This window comes from Canis lupus, chromosome 31 (genome assembly GCF_003254725.2).
Source record: "Canis lupus dingo isolate Sandy chromosome 31, ASM325472v2, whole genome shotgun sequence".
NCBI classification, from domain to species: domain Eukaryota; kingdom Metazoa; phylum Chordata; class Mammalia; order Carnivora; family Canidae; genus Canis; species Canis lupus.
Window position 1 is genome coordinate 17,709,736 of NC_064273.1, and position 18,289 is coordinate 17,728,024.

General features: G+C 32.7%; 1 protein-coding gene across 2 annotated transcripts in view; it reads left to right on the forward strand.

The window, feature by feature from the left end:
- NCAM2 (neural cell adhesion molecule 2) overlaps positions 1-18,289 on the forward strand; it is a 515,217-nt gene that overhangs the window by 320,183 nt on the left and 176,745 nt on the right. For both annotated transcript variants that reach the window (XM_025449670.3, XM_025449671.3), the window contains exon 6: positions 14,215-14,332. In XM_025449670.3, coding sequence (XP_025305455.1) covers positions 14,215-14,332 — 118 coding nt within the window. The remainder of the gene's footprint in view (positions 1-14,214; positions 14,333-18,289) is intronic.

Consider the following 18,289-nt stretch of genomic DNA (forward strand, 5'->3'; position numbering starts at 1 on the left):
GTCTGTAACATGATCAGCCTTTGCTCTAAATTCTTGAACATATGGAATGCAGTTATAGTGACTGTTTTAATATTCTTTACTGCTAATTCTATCATCTGTGCCACTTCTGGGTCACTTATGGTTGAATGCATTTTTTTTTCCTCATCCTGTCTCATATTGCCTGCTTCTTTTCATGGTGAGTAATTTTAAATTGGTTGCCAGAATTTGTGGATTTTACTCCTTTGCTGTGCTGAATATTTTTGTATTTATTTTAGTTTTTTTTTCAGAAATGCATATGAATTACTTGGAAACAGTTTCATCCTTTCAGTTCATGCTTTTAAGTTTTTTTAGGTGGAATCAAAATAGTCCAGAGCTAATTTTGCCTCACTCTTGAGGTAAAAATCTTTCTAAATTCCTTATTTGACAAATTTTATGAGATGTTTGGTTTGGCTTTGTTTTTCTCATTAAAAAAAAAAAATTCTGGCTGGTGGGAATAAAAACTATTTGTTTCTCTGAGCTTTGCAAATTGTTTCTCCTGAATCTTTTGGGAAGTTCTTTCTCTGACCTCAGTAGTTTCTTCTCATGGACAGATGTGAAACAGTACTCATCTGGAAGCCACAGGGAAACTCACTGCAGATCTCAGGATGTCCTTATTGCACACCTGTCTCCTGTCTGGCACTCTGCCCTGTGAACTACAGCCCTCTTTGCTTCCCCTGAGTGCGTTCTCTGCCTCAATTCAGAGAGACTTCTCGACTCCAACGGGGCTCCTCTTCCCTTCACTGCAGCATAGAAACTCTCTAGACAATTAGCTAGGGCAGTAATAGGACTCACTCATTTCCTCTTATATTTCAGAGATCACTGTTGACTGCTTTGTCAACTGATTCACAATGTCTTGAAGACTTGCTTTGTACAGTGTGTCAGATTTCTTGGTTCTTTTACTTAGTAAGATAAATTGGGCACCTCTTTCTGCATCTTGGCTGGAAGCTTACTTTTTTTTTTTCTCTTGTATTCTTTCAGCATAGTAAACATAATCCTAGAGAGAATGGTAAGAATTTTAATAATGTTAGTAATATGTTTCATTTAATGTGATGTTGCTCACTTGTACCTAAATCCTAACTTTAAAATATTACAGTCTCCTGTTCTGTACTGAATTCAAAATCATTTTGTATCTACATATCTGTGTCTAAATTTCATTTTCTGCCTATGTTACCCACACATTTTGCTTTGAAATTAATGTATTTTTGTTAATTAATTAACTTAATTGTACTCCAGTTTTGACGCTGGACTATTGCTAGCAGGGTGGCCAAAACCATGAACTGAAATGTGGACAAATTTCTAGGTGTTTCAGAAAACAGGAAGAATCCAGAAGCTGTGGAATCTGCAGTTCACGATAGATAAAAACAAGCAGCAAGAAGTGAAGGGATTTTCAGAGTACATTTGGCAGATAGGAGTAATGAGTTAAAGAAAGGGGAGGAGTTTAATAAAGTAAAGTTGAAAACAGCACACCCTAATGTGAGTCAAGACTCCCTCAGATTTTGGGAAATTCCTGAAATTTTCCTGCTTCTTTTTAAATTTTATTTATTTTTTTTATTTAAAGATTTTATCTATTGATTCACAAGAGACACAGAGAGAGAGGCAGAGACATAGGCAGAGGAGAAGCAGTCTCTTTCAGTGAGCCTGATGGGGGACTCAATTCCAGGACCCCAGAACCAGAACCTGAGCCAAAGACAGACCCTCAACCACTGAGTCACCCAGGCTATATCGATTTTCCTGCTTCTAAACGATGAGGAACTGACTTCTCCAGGAGTTGTGGATGATTTCAGATGTCACCTTATTGAATCTGGTAGATAATTGCCATACACTTAATGATACATTAAATAATGCCATTATTTAAATTATACAATGATAGTATTTATAATACAATTATAATTTCGTAAAACCTTAACACATAATTTTTTGAAGTTTGCCTATTTGCTTTATATTAACATCAGTAAAATTTACTTCTTTTTTATATTTACTGTACAGTTCGATGAATTTTAATGTATACATAGATTCATGTAACCACCTCCACCAGATTCAGTAACACTTTTATTTTTTTCTCTTTGAAGTCACATCTTCCTGCAACCTCTCAGCCCCACACAACCACCATTCCCTTTCCTTCACTCTAATTTTGTCTTTTCAAGAATGTCATGTAAATGTAATCATCTAAAGCCTAGCCTTATCTAGGGTAAATACCTTGGGTTTGGTTGCAGGGCCATAAGGTAAGTGCATGTTTTTATCTTCATGAGAAACTGCCAAGTCATTTTCCACAATGGCTGTGTAATTTTGAATTCTCTCTAGAAATACATACGAAGTCAAGTTGCTTCTCATTCATACCAGTGCTTGATTTTGTCAGTTTTGTAATTTTATTTTTTGTTTGTTTTTAATGTGACACATCAAAAGAGGTGTGTAGTGAAATCTCTGGTCCTAATCTGCATTTCTGCAATGCATTGCCATGGCTTTATGCAGTGGCCAAAGATAGTGCACTCCTTTTCCTGTTCTTATCTCTCATTTCTGTTATGGTATCTCCTCTTCAGTGAAATGTCTCTCTGCAATGTCTGTACCCATGTTCTAATTGGATTTTTTTTCTTCACTATTACATTGTTAGAGTTCCTTACAAATTGTCAGTGCAATTTTGCCTTCTAAACAGCCTCTTTAGTGATGTATCTGTTCACTTCTTAGGCACTTTTTTTCTCCTATTGTTGAGTTTAGATTGTCTTTATATATTTCAGATACAATTCCCTGTTTGGAGATGTGATATGCAAGTACTTCCCCCATGCTGTGGCTTATCTTTTCATTCTCTTCACAGTGTAACTCAGAAGGCAAAGCCTTTTAACTTTAAAGAAGTCCAAGTATTAATCTTTTTCTTTATGGACCATTTTTTTGAAAGTGTCATGTCTAAGAACTCTTCACTTAACCCCAAGTCACAGAGACTTTTCTCCCAAGTTTTCTTGTAAAAGTTCTATACTTTTATGTTTTCAGTTTAGGTCTTTGATTCATTTGAGGCTCATTTTTGTATGAGGGATGAGTTCTCTGTCCTCAGGTTCATGTATTTGCATATAGATATGCAAATATTTAAAAACCATTACTAAAACATTACTGTTTCTCAAAGTATTGAAATACCTTTGCAGAGGCATCTGGGTGCTTCAGTGGTTGGGTGTCTGGCTTTTGCTGTGGTCATGATCCTGGGGTCCTAAGATTGAGTCGTGCATTGGGCTCCCCACAGGGAGCCTGCTTCTCTCTCTGCCTGTGTCTCAGCCTCTCTCTGTCTCTCAGGAATGAATAAATAAAATCTAAAAAAAAAAAAAAAGAGAGAGAGAGAGAGAAAGAGAGAGAGAAAAATGGCTTTGCACCTTGTAAACAAAATTTTAAGACATTGGTTGTATCATAAGAGTCTATTTCTGGGCTCTCTTTTCTGTTCCACTGATTTATGCACCTATCCCTGCGCCATTATTATGCTTCCTCAGTTGCATAGCTTTACCCATACCTTAGAATCAGATAGTACAATTACTATTACTTTGTTCTTCTTTTACAAAAATGTTTTACTAATTTCTCTGCCTTTCACTTAAACTTTAGAGTCATTCTGTCTACAAAATGGTATACTGCTGGGATTTTAATTAGAATTGTACAGAGTCTTGATAGCAATTTTGAAATATTTGACATTTTTTTCAATGTTGAGTCTACAAATATATGAACGGTATATCTCTTCATTTATTAAGGTATTTTTTCATTGATTTAATCTGTAGTTTTTAGCATTCAGATGTCATACATGAATGCTGTTTGATTAATACCTAAGTGTTCTATTTTGGTGCTATTGTATATGGTTTTATATTTTAATATGTTTTTAAAATAATATAAATATTTATAATATAAATGTATGTTAATATATAATTGTTCACTGCAAATATGTGTACAGAAATATGATCGTGTTTGTATGTTTTCCTCATATCTTGTGACTGTGTTATGGGCATTTATTAGTTCTAGTAATGCTTTTATAGATTTTTGGATATGCAGTGAAGACAACTATGCATCTGCAAATTGGAAGAAAATGATTTTTTCCTCTCCAATTGTCTGCCTTTTATTCTTATTTCTTGCTTAGTACTGGGTTCAGTATGATGTTAAACAGGAGTGTTGAGTGGGGACTTCTTTACTTGTTCCCAGTCTTAGAAATAAAATATTCATCCTTTTACCTGACCATCATATGGGTTTGGTTTGTTTTCATTTTATTCTGTTTCTCATTCTTCTATTTCCTCTTCCCTGCCTTCTTTTGGATTATGTGAACATTATTTAGTATTCTATTTTATCTACTATGTCATTGGCTATATCTGTTTTTTTTTTTCCTTATGGCTATTGTGATTACAATGTGCCTATTTATCTTGGAACCAATAGTTTACTGTTTCAGTTGAAATGTAGAAGCTGTAGCACCATACGTCCTTATACCCCCTTCTTCTTTGTCTTAATTGTCTTATGTACTATACCTGCATTAACTGAAAACCTCTATTATACAACGCTAAAGTTCTATTTCAATCATTAAACATATTTTTACAAAGATATTTACCATTTCTCTTGCTCTTTCTTCATCCCTGAAACTTCCTCTGATAAAATGTGTCTTTTGTCAGAAGAGTTTCCTTTTCCAGTTCATTAAGGATCAAATCTCCTGGCAGAAGTTTTAATTGTCTTTTATCTGAGCATGATAATGTATTTTACCCTCGTTTCTGAAGGATATTTTTGCTGGACATAGAACTTTTTCTAAAATATCTGTCTTTATGACACTTTAAAAATATTGTATCACCGCCTTTTAGCCTCCATAGTTTCTGATAAGAAACCTACAGTTATTTGAATTATTGTTTTCCTAAAACTGATACATCTTTTGTATTTGTATGGCTTTGGTTTTTAGCAATTTTATGATGTTAATATCTTTATTTTCACAATCTGTAGAAATTCAGGCCACATATTGTGACCAGACTTCTGTGGGGTGTGGATTAAAAATTAGTTACATTTTCACAACCTCTGCAGTATTTTCAGATCTGTATGCATGTGCACCTGGGGCCATTTCAGTACCTGTGTGGTGGTTTATCTCTTAGTTCAATTCTCAAAGTCTTGGGACTGTTTAAGATCAGATCTCCAAATGTACAGCTCAAAGCTGAACCCAATAACCTTTAGTTCCCTGAACTAAAACCTGGGGTTTTATCTACCCCTCAGTGCCACAGATGTGCCTTTATTGAGGGTCAACTAGCTGGAGGAAAGAGAAGGAGCAAAGCAATGGGATTTGCCTTGCCCTCTTGGGAGCACAGCTCTTCTAACTGATGAGAAAGATTTCTTCTCGCTGAGACTCAGGCACTTGCAGGCTTTGCAGGCTCCCACTGCTGTGTCCCAGGAGAACTCTTCTGTTCTCTGAGACTGAACCAGAAGGCATCTCTGGATCAACATCAGGCCATATTGATTTTTTTTTTTTTTCAGAGTATCCAGCTGCCTTCAGTCCAGGCCAAGGGTTCTGAAGGAAAAATAAATAAATAATAATAATAATAATAATAATAATAATAATAATGTGGGGATTTTTGTGTTTGTTTGCTTTTTACAGATTTTCTTATAGTATTTCAAATTCTGTTATTTTTCTAGTAATGATGTGCCTGCTACTATTTACATTTCGAAGTCCTCAAAAGAGATTATCCATGCGTGCTGTCTAAGCGTTAGGGAAGAATTAAGTGATACAGGCAGGATGCATTGGGGCGACTCTCATTAACCCAGAACTGGAAATCTGTAATATTATTTTTAAACTTGTTGACATGTAAATGATCAGAATTTTTTGTTGTTCGTTTTTTAAACTCAAAATGAGTATCTTCTCAATAAAGATATTAACTGAAATGATTTACAGCAGCTCACTTGATATTTAATTTGTCATTCAAGTGTGGCTCTGAACTTTTAGCTCAGACTTTAGGATGGCTCAGACTACTTACTAACTTTTTCCATAAGTATATTTAAGACCATTTATATCTACTTAGAGGGGAACAAAGAAAATCTGTAACTCTCTTTCTGGCAGCATATGACTGATGGAAATTATATTGGTCTTATAAAATCTGTTCTTCTAAAAAATATATAATAATTGTAACTTCCTAAAATTATGAACTGTATGATCATTTGATGATTTATTCTAATATCTATTCAGATTTTATAATAAACTGAACAGTTTTTAATATAATACCAAGATAGCCCTTTTCTCCCAAAGTTTTTGTCATCAGCCTTACCTTCATTCCTGTCATATAAATGAGCCAAAGAAAAACCCCTTCCTCCTATTTTAATTGTCATGTTGTTTTTGCTTTCCTAGCATGCTGGGACCATTAGCTCAAAGCCTCATTAGCACCAAATTCATATTTTTACACATCTATTGTTTTAAATATAGCCAAAATATGCATATTTTAACCATTTAGAATCTGTCTGCTTTGCACACCTTGCAGAAGTGCACTCACTTTCTGCTACCTGTAGACAAGACAAACTCTGGGCCACCCCAGGCCGCTGCTGCCCTCCGGAGCTCCCCTGCTGAGCTGCTGAGTGACATCACCTACACACAGAAGCCTCCCTCTCAAACCCACCTCTCCCAGTAGTTTCTTTGACCTCCTCCCACTCTGGAGACACACACTGTCTCTGGAAGGTCTCCTGCCAGGAAGATTTTACCCTCTTCTGCAACCTGTCCAAGCACCACCCAGATATAACCTATTGTCTACTGCTGCCAGCTTACCATGTCTTTTTCCTTGGTCAGTCCTGAAATCCTCTAATTGATCACACTTCACAACAAATTCACTTCTTCAGAATTTTTCACAAGTGATCATTACTAACTCTTTAGGAATGTGTTCTGAAACAGTACATATTAATTTTAAACATATGGCTTTGATTTTAAATTACTTTTCTTTATATAATATGATATATATATCATATTAGGTATTGAAATGGGAAGTTTTAAAAATAGTTAATTCATTTAAATTTTAAAATGTTAATTTATTGTCAAAAATAATAAGTATACTAATCTAAATACCATGTTAAAGAAAATAACATTTTCAAAAATACAGTTACATAGGAGCTTCTTTTTACATTAAAAAATTATTATTGTAGTATAGTTGATGTATAATGTTACTCGAATATACACCTTAGTGATGTGATAATTCTATATGTTATTCAGTATTCACCATGATAACTGTAGTCACCATCTGTCATTATACAGCATAATTACTGTATTAGTAATTATGTATTAGTGACTGTATTAGTGACTATTTTCCCTGCTACAATTTTTATATAATATATATTATGTATATATGTGAGTGTGTATATATACACATATATATATATACACAACTTTTCGTTCTCCATTCATCTATCAGTGGACACTTTGGTTGTTTCCATATCTTGGCTATTATAAATATTACTGAAATAAAGAGAGGGATACATATATCTTTTTGAATTACTGTTTTCATTTTCTTTGGATAAATACCCAGTAGTGAAATTACTGGATCATATAGTATTTTTATTTTTAATTTTTTTTTAAATTTTTATTTATTTATGATAGTCACACAGAAAGAGAGAGAGGCAGAGACACAGGCAGAGGGAAGGCAGGCTCCATGCACCGGGAGCCCGACGTGGGATTCGATCCCGGTCTCCAGGATCGCACCCTGGGCCAAAGGCAGGCGCTAAACCGCTGCGCCACCCAGAGATCCTTATTTTTAATTTTTTAAGTTTACTTCATACTGTTCTCCATAGCGATGCACCAATTTACATTCTGACCAACAGTACCTGAGGATTCCCTTTTCTCCATATCTTCACCAACACTTGTTATTTCTTATCTTTTTGATGCTAGCCATTCTGGATGTGAGGTGATATATCATGTGTGATTTTGATGTGCTTGTAGTTTTGATTTCCCCAATGATTACTAAAGTTCAGCATCTTTTCAAGTGTTTGTTGGCCATCTGTTAATGTCTTCTATGGAAATGTGTCAATTTAAATCCTCTGTCCATTTTTAAATAAGATTATTTGGATTTTTGGTGTTGAGTTGTAGAAGTTCTTTAAATGTTTTGGGTATTAACCCCTTATTGGATATATCATTTACAAATATATGCAATATGTCTCTTCATGCAAGGAAAACAGAAGGAAACAAACTATTGGGACTAGTCCAAGACAAAAAGACATCCTTTTGTTTTGTTTTGTATTTTAAATTTTTTGCAAGTTTCTCTAGTGTGTACTATAACAGAAGATAGGGAGATTCTTGTATCTGTTGCTGCATTCAATCTTCTGTGATATATTTTTGAACCCGAGAAAAATACTCTTTTAGATTAGGTGGTTATTGAGCTTTTCCTCCATTAGCACAATCCAATAACTGGGATTGTAAAAACTGTGGGAATTTTGCAGAAATCCATATTCACAGAGATATGTGGTTGGTAAAGGGTTTTGAGGGCTTCTGAGGTTCTTGAAACATACTTTGAGTACTATAGAATATTGTTGATATAAAGCGTACTCAGAAAAACATAAAAATGACCATGCTTAATTGTGAAAATATTCCTCAGCATGTCTAAGACTTTAAGACTTTTTATAAAATTTTTCCCTGAGGTATCTTCTATATTAACTTGAGTCTTTTATTTAGTTATCATCTCTTACTGTGGGAACAAAAAGAAAATCAAAGTAGTGCTTTCCATGCTTCCAATTGTAATCTTTTTATTTGGACTTTCTTTAATAAGGGTTATAATGCTTATAGACATTCAGCTATGGATTAACTTTAGGAATTATCTGAAAATTATTTACTTCAACTTTTATTGTTTTATTTTCTTATTTGTTCATTTATACTTTTTTCTGGTGATAAAAATAATCCATAGCTGAAGTCAAAAATTGTGTAGTGACAACTTTGATTTAATTTTCTTCAGTCAAAATTATATATATATATATATATATATATACACATATATATATGTATATATATATTTTTACTCCTTGACATATAAATTTTACTTCTAGATAATTAACTTGAGCATTGATTGCAGTAGATAAAGATTGTAATAGATAAATATTTGGATATTCTCAGGTGACATACACATGTCCAGTAGTTTATCCACAGGGTAAAAGACTGTGCAATTTGAACAGGAGTGAAAAGTTCTCTACATTGTGACATGAATATATCACTTTATTAGTAGTACTATTAGTTTGAGAAAAGAAGCATGGTATAAAAAAGCTTTATTTTGTAAAAGGAAGAAGGAAACAAAAAATATTAAAAATGTTAATATTTGCATAAAATACAAGTAATTAATTAAGTGGTTAAGGAGGAAAGGAGAAAAGTCAAGAATTTGCCTATCAATTTTATTTCATTATTGAACCTGTGAATATGATCTACTTTGAAAGTCAAAGTAAAAGAACATAAAAATGAGATTTATTTGACAAAATTTGGAAAATACAGAAAAGCATAATAATGCAACAAAGCTCCAGTTAACATTTTCTCTTTCCTTTTATACTTTCCACTGAAAGCAATATTTATTTGCCAATATTTATGACATTTTCCATATTAGAGTTTACTATGAATAGAATTTGATATGCTAACAGAAATATCTCCCTTGAGTTTTTTTTTTTTTAAAGCAACATTTTGAGCCAATTTTGTAATCAGATGAAATCAGATAAAACCCTTACTGTTTTCCTCAGATAGGTTTGATTTTAAAACTCAGTTTCAACAAATTATTATAATTATGTTACTATTTTACTATATTTACATATTAGGAAAGTATATGCAGAAAATGCCCACCAATGAGTTACCAATTCTCAGTCAAATACATTAAAAATTGTTTTTGATTAGATTTTATAGAAGGAAGTAGTAAGTATGCTAACACTCTGCATGAGAAACTATGTCTATTTGAAAAGAAATGACTATAACACTTAATTTACTATTATCAATGCGCTAGATTTTCTTTCAAAATGAAATGGTATAATATATTAGCTTTTCTTTATGTTAATCTTATATTTTGTATTTGTTAAATTTATGTCTTGAGTTCCTCAAAAAAACCTTATTCTTACTTAGTAGCACCTTAAATTGAACATCCTCATAAATACCAAGTGAAGGATTATTGCAAATAACTAGAATGAATATTAATGAAAATTGAGAGAAGTTAGATGATAGCCTATGAAACAGAAGTAAAGAGCAAAACAAAAAAAATAAAAAATAGAATAAAGAAAAATCCATGCACATGTGATATCAAGGCCTGATAAGACTATTAGATAGTATTAATCAAATGAGCAAAATCATGATGAGAATGCATTATACATAATTTAAATATCTTACTGCTTAGTGTCTACATAATATTAAAATACCAATCATTCTTTTACTACAGATTATCAGCCACTAAGTACATGAAAAAGTGCTGAAGAGTTAAGTTGTACTTGCTTCCGTGTCAAAGGAGTAGTCTTAAAATTAAACTGAAAAAAAAATGGACTTTTCTAGCATCCCTGAATAATATGAATCAGCTTTGCCAATGTAGTTTCCTAGTTGTTTCATTTTTTCTCTCTTCAGTGTATATGTAAAATGGAAAGAAACACATGTGGATGAACTCATGGAAAGACCTGAGGAAAGAAATTAAATTACTTTCCATATACATTAAGACAAACAATATAGAATATTAAAACCAGAAGGTACTTCAGTGTTAACATGATCTATCTCTTCTCTTGGGACTGAGATAGCATATATGATTTTTCCCTCTTCTTTTTTTTTTTTATTTTGGTAAATATTGCATAAGATAAAAATTTACCAACTTAACCCTTTTAAAATGTACAGTCAGGTGGCATTAAATACATTCATAATGTTGTACAGTGTTTAGGACCATCCATCCCCATAACTCTTTTCCTCTTATAAAACTGAAACTCTATACCCATTTAACAATAACTTGCTATTCTCCTCTTCCACCTCTTGTCCTTTCCATATTCCTCTTGTTATTCCACCTCACCTAGCAGCCCCTGGCAACACAATTCCACTTTCTGTTTCTATAATTTTCACTACTCTACGTACATAGTAAGCAGAATAACAAAGTATTTGTCGTTCTGTGACTGTTTTATTTTACTTAGTTTAGCTTCCTCAAGGTTCATCCATGTGCAGTATATGTCAGAATTAACTTTCCTTTTAAAGCTAAATAATATTCCCTTTTGTGTATACCACAGTTTGCTCATCCTTTCATTCATTGATGGACATTTGGGTTGCTTCTACTTGTAAAATACTGTGAATAATGCTGCTATGAATATGAACATAGCTGTGCAAATACCTCTTTGAGACTTTGCTTGCCGCTTACCTTCCATGTCTTCTCCTGGAAGCTGTAAGCCTTCAATAAACTCCAGAGATGCAAGACAGTTACGTGAGCCAGATTCTGCAGTTGCTGCCCAGGTCGGGAGACAGATGACTGGTGCTTACTATTTTACCATTCTTTTCAAATCTCCTCTTGTGCTAATGTCTGAGAGTCACATAGCCTTAATAGTAAAAACAAGGAAAAGTAAAAAACAAAAAACAAAAAACAAAACACATGAGTCTTAATTTTAGTAGTCTTCTGCCGGATAGAGAACAGACCTGTCAATTTATTTGATGATATATATTTTGGTCAGATGTGGTTAATCAATGAGTTATAAAAGAGTAGCTTTCCTGACAATGGTGGTGATTGGGGGTGAGGATGTTGTTACCCTTCTCTTGAATAAATTTGGAGGAATTATTGGTAGGTGGTCAATTTGAACCACAAGAGTTTTCCATAGTTAATACCATGTTTTCATTTTCTGAGAAATATTTAAGGGGTAATGCGTGGAGGGAGATTGTAAGACATAAAATATATGTGGAACTGCTAGGTGCTATTGTTGATGAAAGGGAATTAAGCTATCAAATTAGTGGGATCTTTGATTCCTGAACAGCCAGTGAGGGGAATTAGAACATGAAGATGGACCAAAATTTCCACTTAAGTCAGAGTTCTGGGGCTATCTCCCTCCCATTCTCATGTTTCTTAAAGCTAAAGTATGAGAACTGAAACTTGCCAGAAAACATTGACTACTTAATATATGTGGAATATAAATATTTGTAAAGTTATTAGAACTAGATATTTCAGATACTGTCAAATACAAAAAGTATTTTTAAGAAGTTAAAATAGAGTAGAAAAATTATACTAGATATGGGTCTTATGAGATGACAAGATGACAAGATGAAATATAATTGTAATCCCTTTTTAAATTATTTAATCCAACTAAATAGCAAATTCAGAACCAATGAGGTATTACACATAAAATGCTCCATAGTCTAAAACAGTGACTAATGAATTCTCTGAACATGTTGGCATCAGAATTAGTGAACACTTCTGCAGGTTTTGAATGCTGTTATTCTTCAGAATAGCTCTTGAATTACTCTTCAAAGTACCATATAAATAAGCAATAATAATATTGTTCGACAAATCCACATTGTAATTAAGAACGCACATTTCATTAGCAGAGTCACTCTATCATATAACATAAACATTAAGATTTTACAATTCTTACAGGTCATCCAGCGTATGCAGTTTACATTATAGAAAATTATGATAATAAATATTTGTTTAAGGTAGTAAAAATAACAGGATAAGAACTGGAGCATGTGATTCTCCATTTTGAAGTCTTTCTTTAAAATAAAAAAAATTTGTTTATTTATGAGAAAGATGTGTACAAGCATGTGGGAGGGGCAGAGAAAGAGAAGGGAGAAGTAGGCTCCCCACCAAGTAGGGAGCTTAGTGCAGGGCTCAATACCAGGACCCTAGTATCATGACCTGAACCAAAGGCAGACACTTAACCGACTGAGCCACCCAGGTGCTCTGAAGTATTTCTATTTACACAAATACTTTACCATAGAGAGAATTTCTATTAAAGAGTTCATTTTCATTATAATTATCTAATGGGTTACAAATATTTATTGTTGTAATAAAATGTAGCCATGATGCTATTGGAACCACTTTTATTATAACAAAATGAAAGGCAATACATTTTGATTAAAATGTGCTATAATTACAAAAGAAGTAAAACAAATTACAGAAAGTCTAATTTCATTGTAGTTAAAATGCAGAGTTAATATCTGAAAAAAGGTCCATCCTATTGTAATACTTGTAATTATTATGTTACTTTAGAGACACCATGTCAGATCATGTCCCTTGTATCTAAATTCATAAAGGCAGAAACTTGATTTATTGTGCTTAATTGCTAAGATACGTATCAGTTCCCATCCCTACCATCGATGGCAATGATACAGCATCAGTGCTGACCTGAATGTTATTGTAGATGTATTTAATTTTTATCACACTTCTAAATGCCTGTCTGGTCATGTTGTTTAGGATATACAAAAAAGCAATTCTAATAATATAATTAATTTTAGGAATATAATTTTGTCATATTCAATTGAAAATCATAAAAGTGTGCATTAAATAAAAATTTATGCTCTACTTTGAAATTTAGCATCTATTATGGACATGGACGCTATTGATTTGTTTATTGCAAACAGTACATTTTAGCAACAGTTTCAACATGTTCAAAATGTGCAGCCTATACAGTTTTTGCAATGTAATTAGTTAGAAATTGGGAAGCTTAATTTTAAAATTGAATTGTTCATGAAAATCTATTTCATACTCTCTATGGCTCCAGCAGTTTCTCTTCATAAAATGTTCTATAGTTGTATGAAGAAATTAAGTGCAGTTAATCAGAAAGAACATTATAGTTTGACACCTAATTTGAAAGCCCTGTCTTGAAGCAGTGAAGGATTGCTTATAGAATTACATACACCAATGAGAACCCAAGTAGGAAATCCATTTATGCTCCAAGTAGATCTCAGTGTTGATGTCAATCAGGGCGCTATAGTCTGTCTTTTTGTGAGAAATATTTCATAAACGTAAGTATATATAAATTTGTTAAAATGTCTAGTTTCTTGTTTCATCTAGTTTGATACGTTAAAAATAGTAACATAATATTAAGGTGAATCATCTACTTATTGTACATTGGAAGGCAGGTCAGTGGTCTTAAGGTCACTTACTGTGCAATCAAGTTCGTCCTGTTGATACAAAGATATAGAAGTAAGCTATCAGGTTCTGAAACTTAGCATTTTAACAACAACAAAAGTAGTTGTAAGAAAGTCCCAATTGTGTTGATGAAATGTTTTTCATCTCTATTTAATCTGCGTTCATCTCTTTTTCTCAGTGCCGCCAGCAATCACAATGCCTCAGAAAACCTTTAATGCCACAGCAGAGAGAGGAGAAGAGATGACGTTATCTTGCAGGGCCTCCGGCTCTCCTGAGCCCTCCATCTCCTGGTACAGGTAGGTTATTGTGCGTACATATCCTTCTGACTTGTGTCCAGAATCAATTTCATGGAACCGTATTTCTGATGTGATTTTATCAAGAATAAAAGTATTCTTTTGAATTTTAATAAAAAGTCATGATGGTTTTGTTTTCTCTTAAATTGGTTAGGTTAAATTGTTTGAGAGATTAACAGAGAGATGGAACCCAAATCAAAGGCTACACCCATTGCATTGGTTATTCTTTGTATAAGGCATGTTTGAGCAAAATGGGCCCAGAAATCTAATGACTGATTCAACTACATTACATTAATGTTACTGCTAGAGAGTGTCTAGAAATAGGAATATTAGAATTAATGGCACCATCATTGTATGTGTATAGAAATCATATTTTATTAGAATGTAATTACGTATTTTATTTATGTACCATATTATTCAGGAAAAAAGCTCATTATGTACAGTTAAATTTCCATAAATATAATGTCATTTTTAAAAAGCTTACTTCATCAAATGAAGAAAGTCTCTTTTCTAAATCTATTCTTTGACAGTTTACTTTTATATATTTGTTTTAGATTTTAGAGTGTTATTTGATTTCTATTAACATCAAACAGCTATCAACATATTTCATTCTTTTAGGTTGTGGATCTGCTGTTTAAAGGGAGACAATGGGGAATCCCTGGGTGGCTCAGTTGTTTTGCGCCTGCCTTTGACCCAGGGTGTGATCCTGGAGTCCTGGGATCAAGTCCCACATTGGGCTCCTTGCATGGAGCCTGCTTCTCCCTCTGCCTTTGTCTTTGCCTCTCTCTCTATCTCTATGTCTCTCATGAATGAATAAATAAAAACTTTAAAAAAATAAAAAAAGAGAGACAATGAAACTTTACAAATGGATAATGTTATTAATACATATTAGTTATTAGTTCAGGTTACCACTCAAACATGGCTACAGATATTTATAGAATCTCTTCTATACTTCATAAACCAATAATGTAAGAATAATCACAAGAAAACAATTAGTAGAAATATATTCACATTGACAAAAGTAGCCATGGTGAGGATTAGATTTTTTAAAAAACTATTTTAAGAAGGATAATTGCAGTCTGATTCCCTTTTTTTCTATTACTTCCTGAGCACTTACAAATATTCTACCCATTTCAAACTTTTATTCATTTAATATGGCAGGTAACCATAAACAAGATGTTTCTTCAAATAGGGAAATAGATATTCTTTGCAAACATTAATTCCTTGCTGACATACTATTAGTATATTTTAAAGGATTATACATCAAACATGAACATATTCACCCCACATAATGATCATGTATCTCAGAGACTTCTGGTTTCTGATGTGTAACCTTAAAAGTCAATATTACATCTAATTGCAGCAAGAAAAGCTCTTGGATCATTCATTACAATGAACAAATATTGTTCTAGAATCTCATTCTCATCATTGTATCTTTCCAGAGAGACTTCCTTCTGTTTAGATTTCTGTCTTAAAGTTCAATATTTGTTCAAAATTCTCATATTTAAGTGGAAACATAATTATCATAGAGGCTAGAATAAATCAAAATCAGAACCTAATGTAGTAAGTCATTTAAATCTATAATGTTTTTATCTTTATATTTATATGGCATTTGTTTCATCCCTCTAATGGTGTAAATAATAATTGTTATATTCTCTGGATATTTAATATATAATGGGAGAATGGGAATGAGTATATGATAATGACATCAACAAATTTAAAATTAGTATTAGCAAAAGTTTTTGTTTTTATATGCAGATAAAAGCATGTTATCCTTGCCAAAAAAAAAAAAATCCTGTAATCATTAGGTAATATAGAGTAGCAGCCCAACGAGAAAGACCCAGTCTCCCTGTTGCACAGAGATAATATGTCCAAGGGGTATGAGAGAAGCCAAAAAAAGAAAATAGTTAAGGACCAAAGAATGGGGGAAAATTAAAAAAAAAAAAAAAAATTCACAAAGAGAATCAGGAGCACTTGGTGACGTGGAGGCCAAAATGCTAGTAAAAGCAGCTACCTCTAAAGTATCTCTCTCTTTGTTCCATTCAAATGCTTCTTCTCTGTCTGTTGAGAATACCATATGGATTTTTATCATTAGCCCATTAATCAGGGAATTCCATTAGTTTTCAAATGTTAAAACAGTTTTGTGTTCCTTGAATGCACCCACTTGATTATGCTGCATTGTCTTTTTGATGTCTTGTTGGAGTCATTATGCTAGTATTTTGTAAAAATTGTCACATTCAGTTATGAGAGATAACTGTTTTATTGTGTTGTTGTTCTTGACTTGCTTGGGATCAGGGCAATACTGACCTCACAGAATGAGTTAGGGAAGCGTTCTTCTTTTGTTTTCTGGTAGAGTTTATATATAATGCTTGTTATTTTTTACTTAAATATTTGGAAAATTTTCTAGTGAAACAGGCTGTGCTAGGACTTTTCTTGTGTAAAGGTTTAACTACAAATTCAGATTCTTTCATACATCTAAGTCTATCCCAGTAATACATATATCTGTTGATATATATGTATATATATTTCCAGCAATTTGTCCATTTCATTGGTTTTTACTAGCTTAAAGTCATTTATAGTATTATTTTATTATACTTGTAATTTGTGCATTATCTATATTGATATTCCCTCTCTCATCCTGATAACCTGGTAATTGGTTATTTGTTCTACTCTCTTTTTCATCCTCATCAGTCTAGATAGAGGTTTCTGAAAAGAAAGATCTTCTCAATGATCAGCTTTTAATTTCAATTATTTTCTATTGTGTTTTTCTATTTTCTAGTTCATTGATTTCTGCTCTTATTTTTATTATTGTCTATCTTTTGTTAACTTTGTGTTTAATAGTCTCTTCTTTTTCAGTCACTTAAAGTGGATACTTATTGATTTCAATCATTTATACTTTTTATAATATAAGCATACCTTTTCTCCTTTAAATAATACTTTAATTGCACCTTACTAATTTTAATATGTCACAATTCCATTTTTGTCCAGTTCAAATATATTTTTAAAGATTTTATTTATTAGAGAGCTTGAGTGTGAGTTGGGGGTGGGGCAGAGGGAGAGAGAGAAGCAGGCTCCCCATTGGGTGCAGAGCCTGATGCAGGGCTCAATCGTAGGGTCCTGAGATCATGATCTGAGCCAAAGGCAGACACTTAACTGACTGAGCCACTCAGGCACTCTTAGTTCGATTATTTGTAATTTTTTTTCTTGTCATGTTATTTTGTCTGCTTCAAATTTTATTTAAATTCCATTTAGTTAACATATGGTGTAATATTAATTTTAGGTATAGAATTTTAGAGATTCATCACTCTGGTATAATACCCATTGCTCATGAGAATAAGTGCCCTCCCTAATCCCCGATACCCATTTAATCCATCCCCCTCATTGGCCCTCCAGCAACCCTCAGTTTGTTCTGTGTAGTTAAGAATCTGTGTTATGGTTTGCCTCTCTTCTTTTTTTCCCCCATATTCATTTGTTTAGTATCTTAAATTCCACATATGAGTGAAGTCCTATGGTATTTGTCTTTCTCTGACTTATTTTGCTTAACATAATACACTCTAACTCCATCCACATTATTGCAAAAGGCAAGATTTCATTGTTTTTGATAGCTGAGTAATATTCTATTGGATATATATATATGTGTATATATATATATTATATACATATACATATATATATATCACATCTTTTTCATCCATTCATCAGTCCATGGACATTGAGCTCTTTCCATAATTTGGCTATCATTGATTATGTTACTATAAACTTGGGGTACATGTGTCCCTTCGAATCTGTTCTTGTAATGTTATTTTTGACATTGGTTATTTATAATGCTGTTGATTTGTTTCATATGTATTTCTGTTATTAGTTTCTAACTTAAATTCCATAACTGTCAGAAAACATACTTGCATATATTATCAATTTATTTAAATTTATTGGGTCTCATTTTATGATCTATATTTTTAA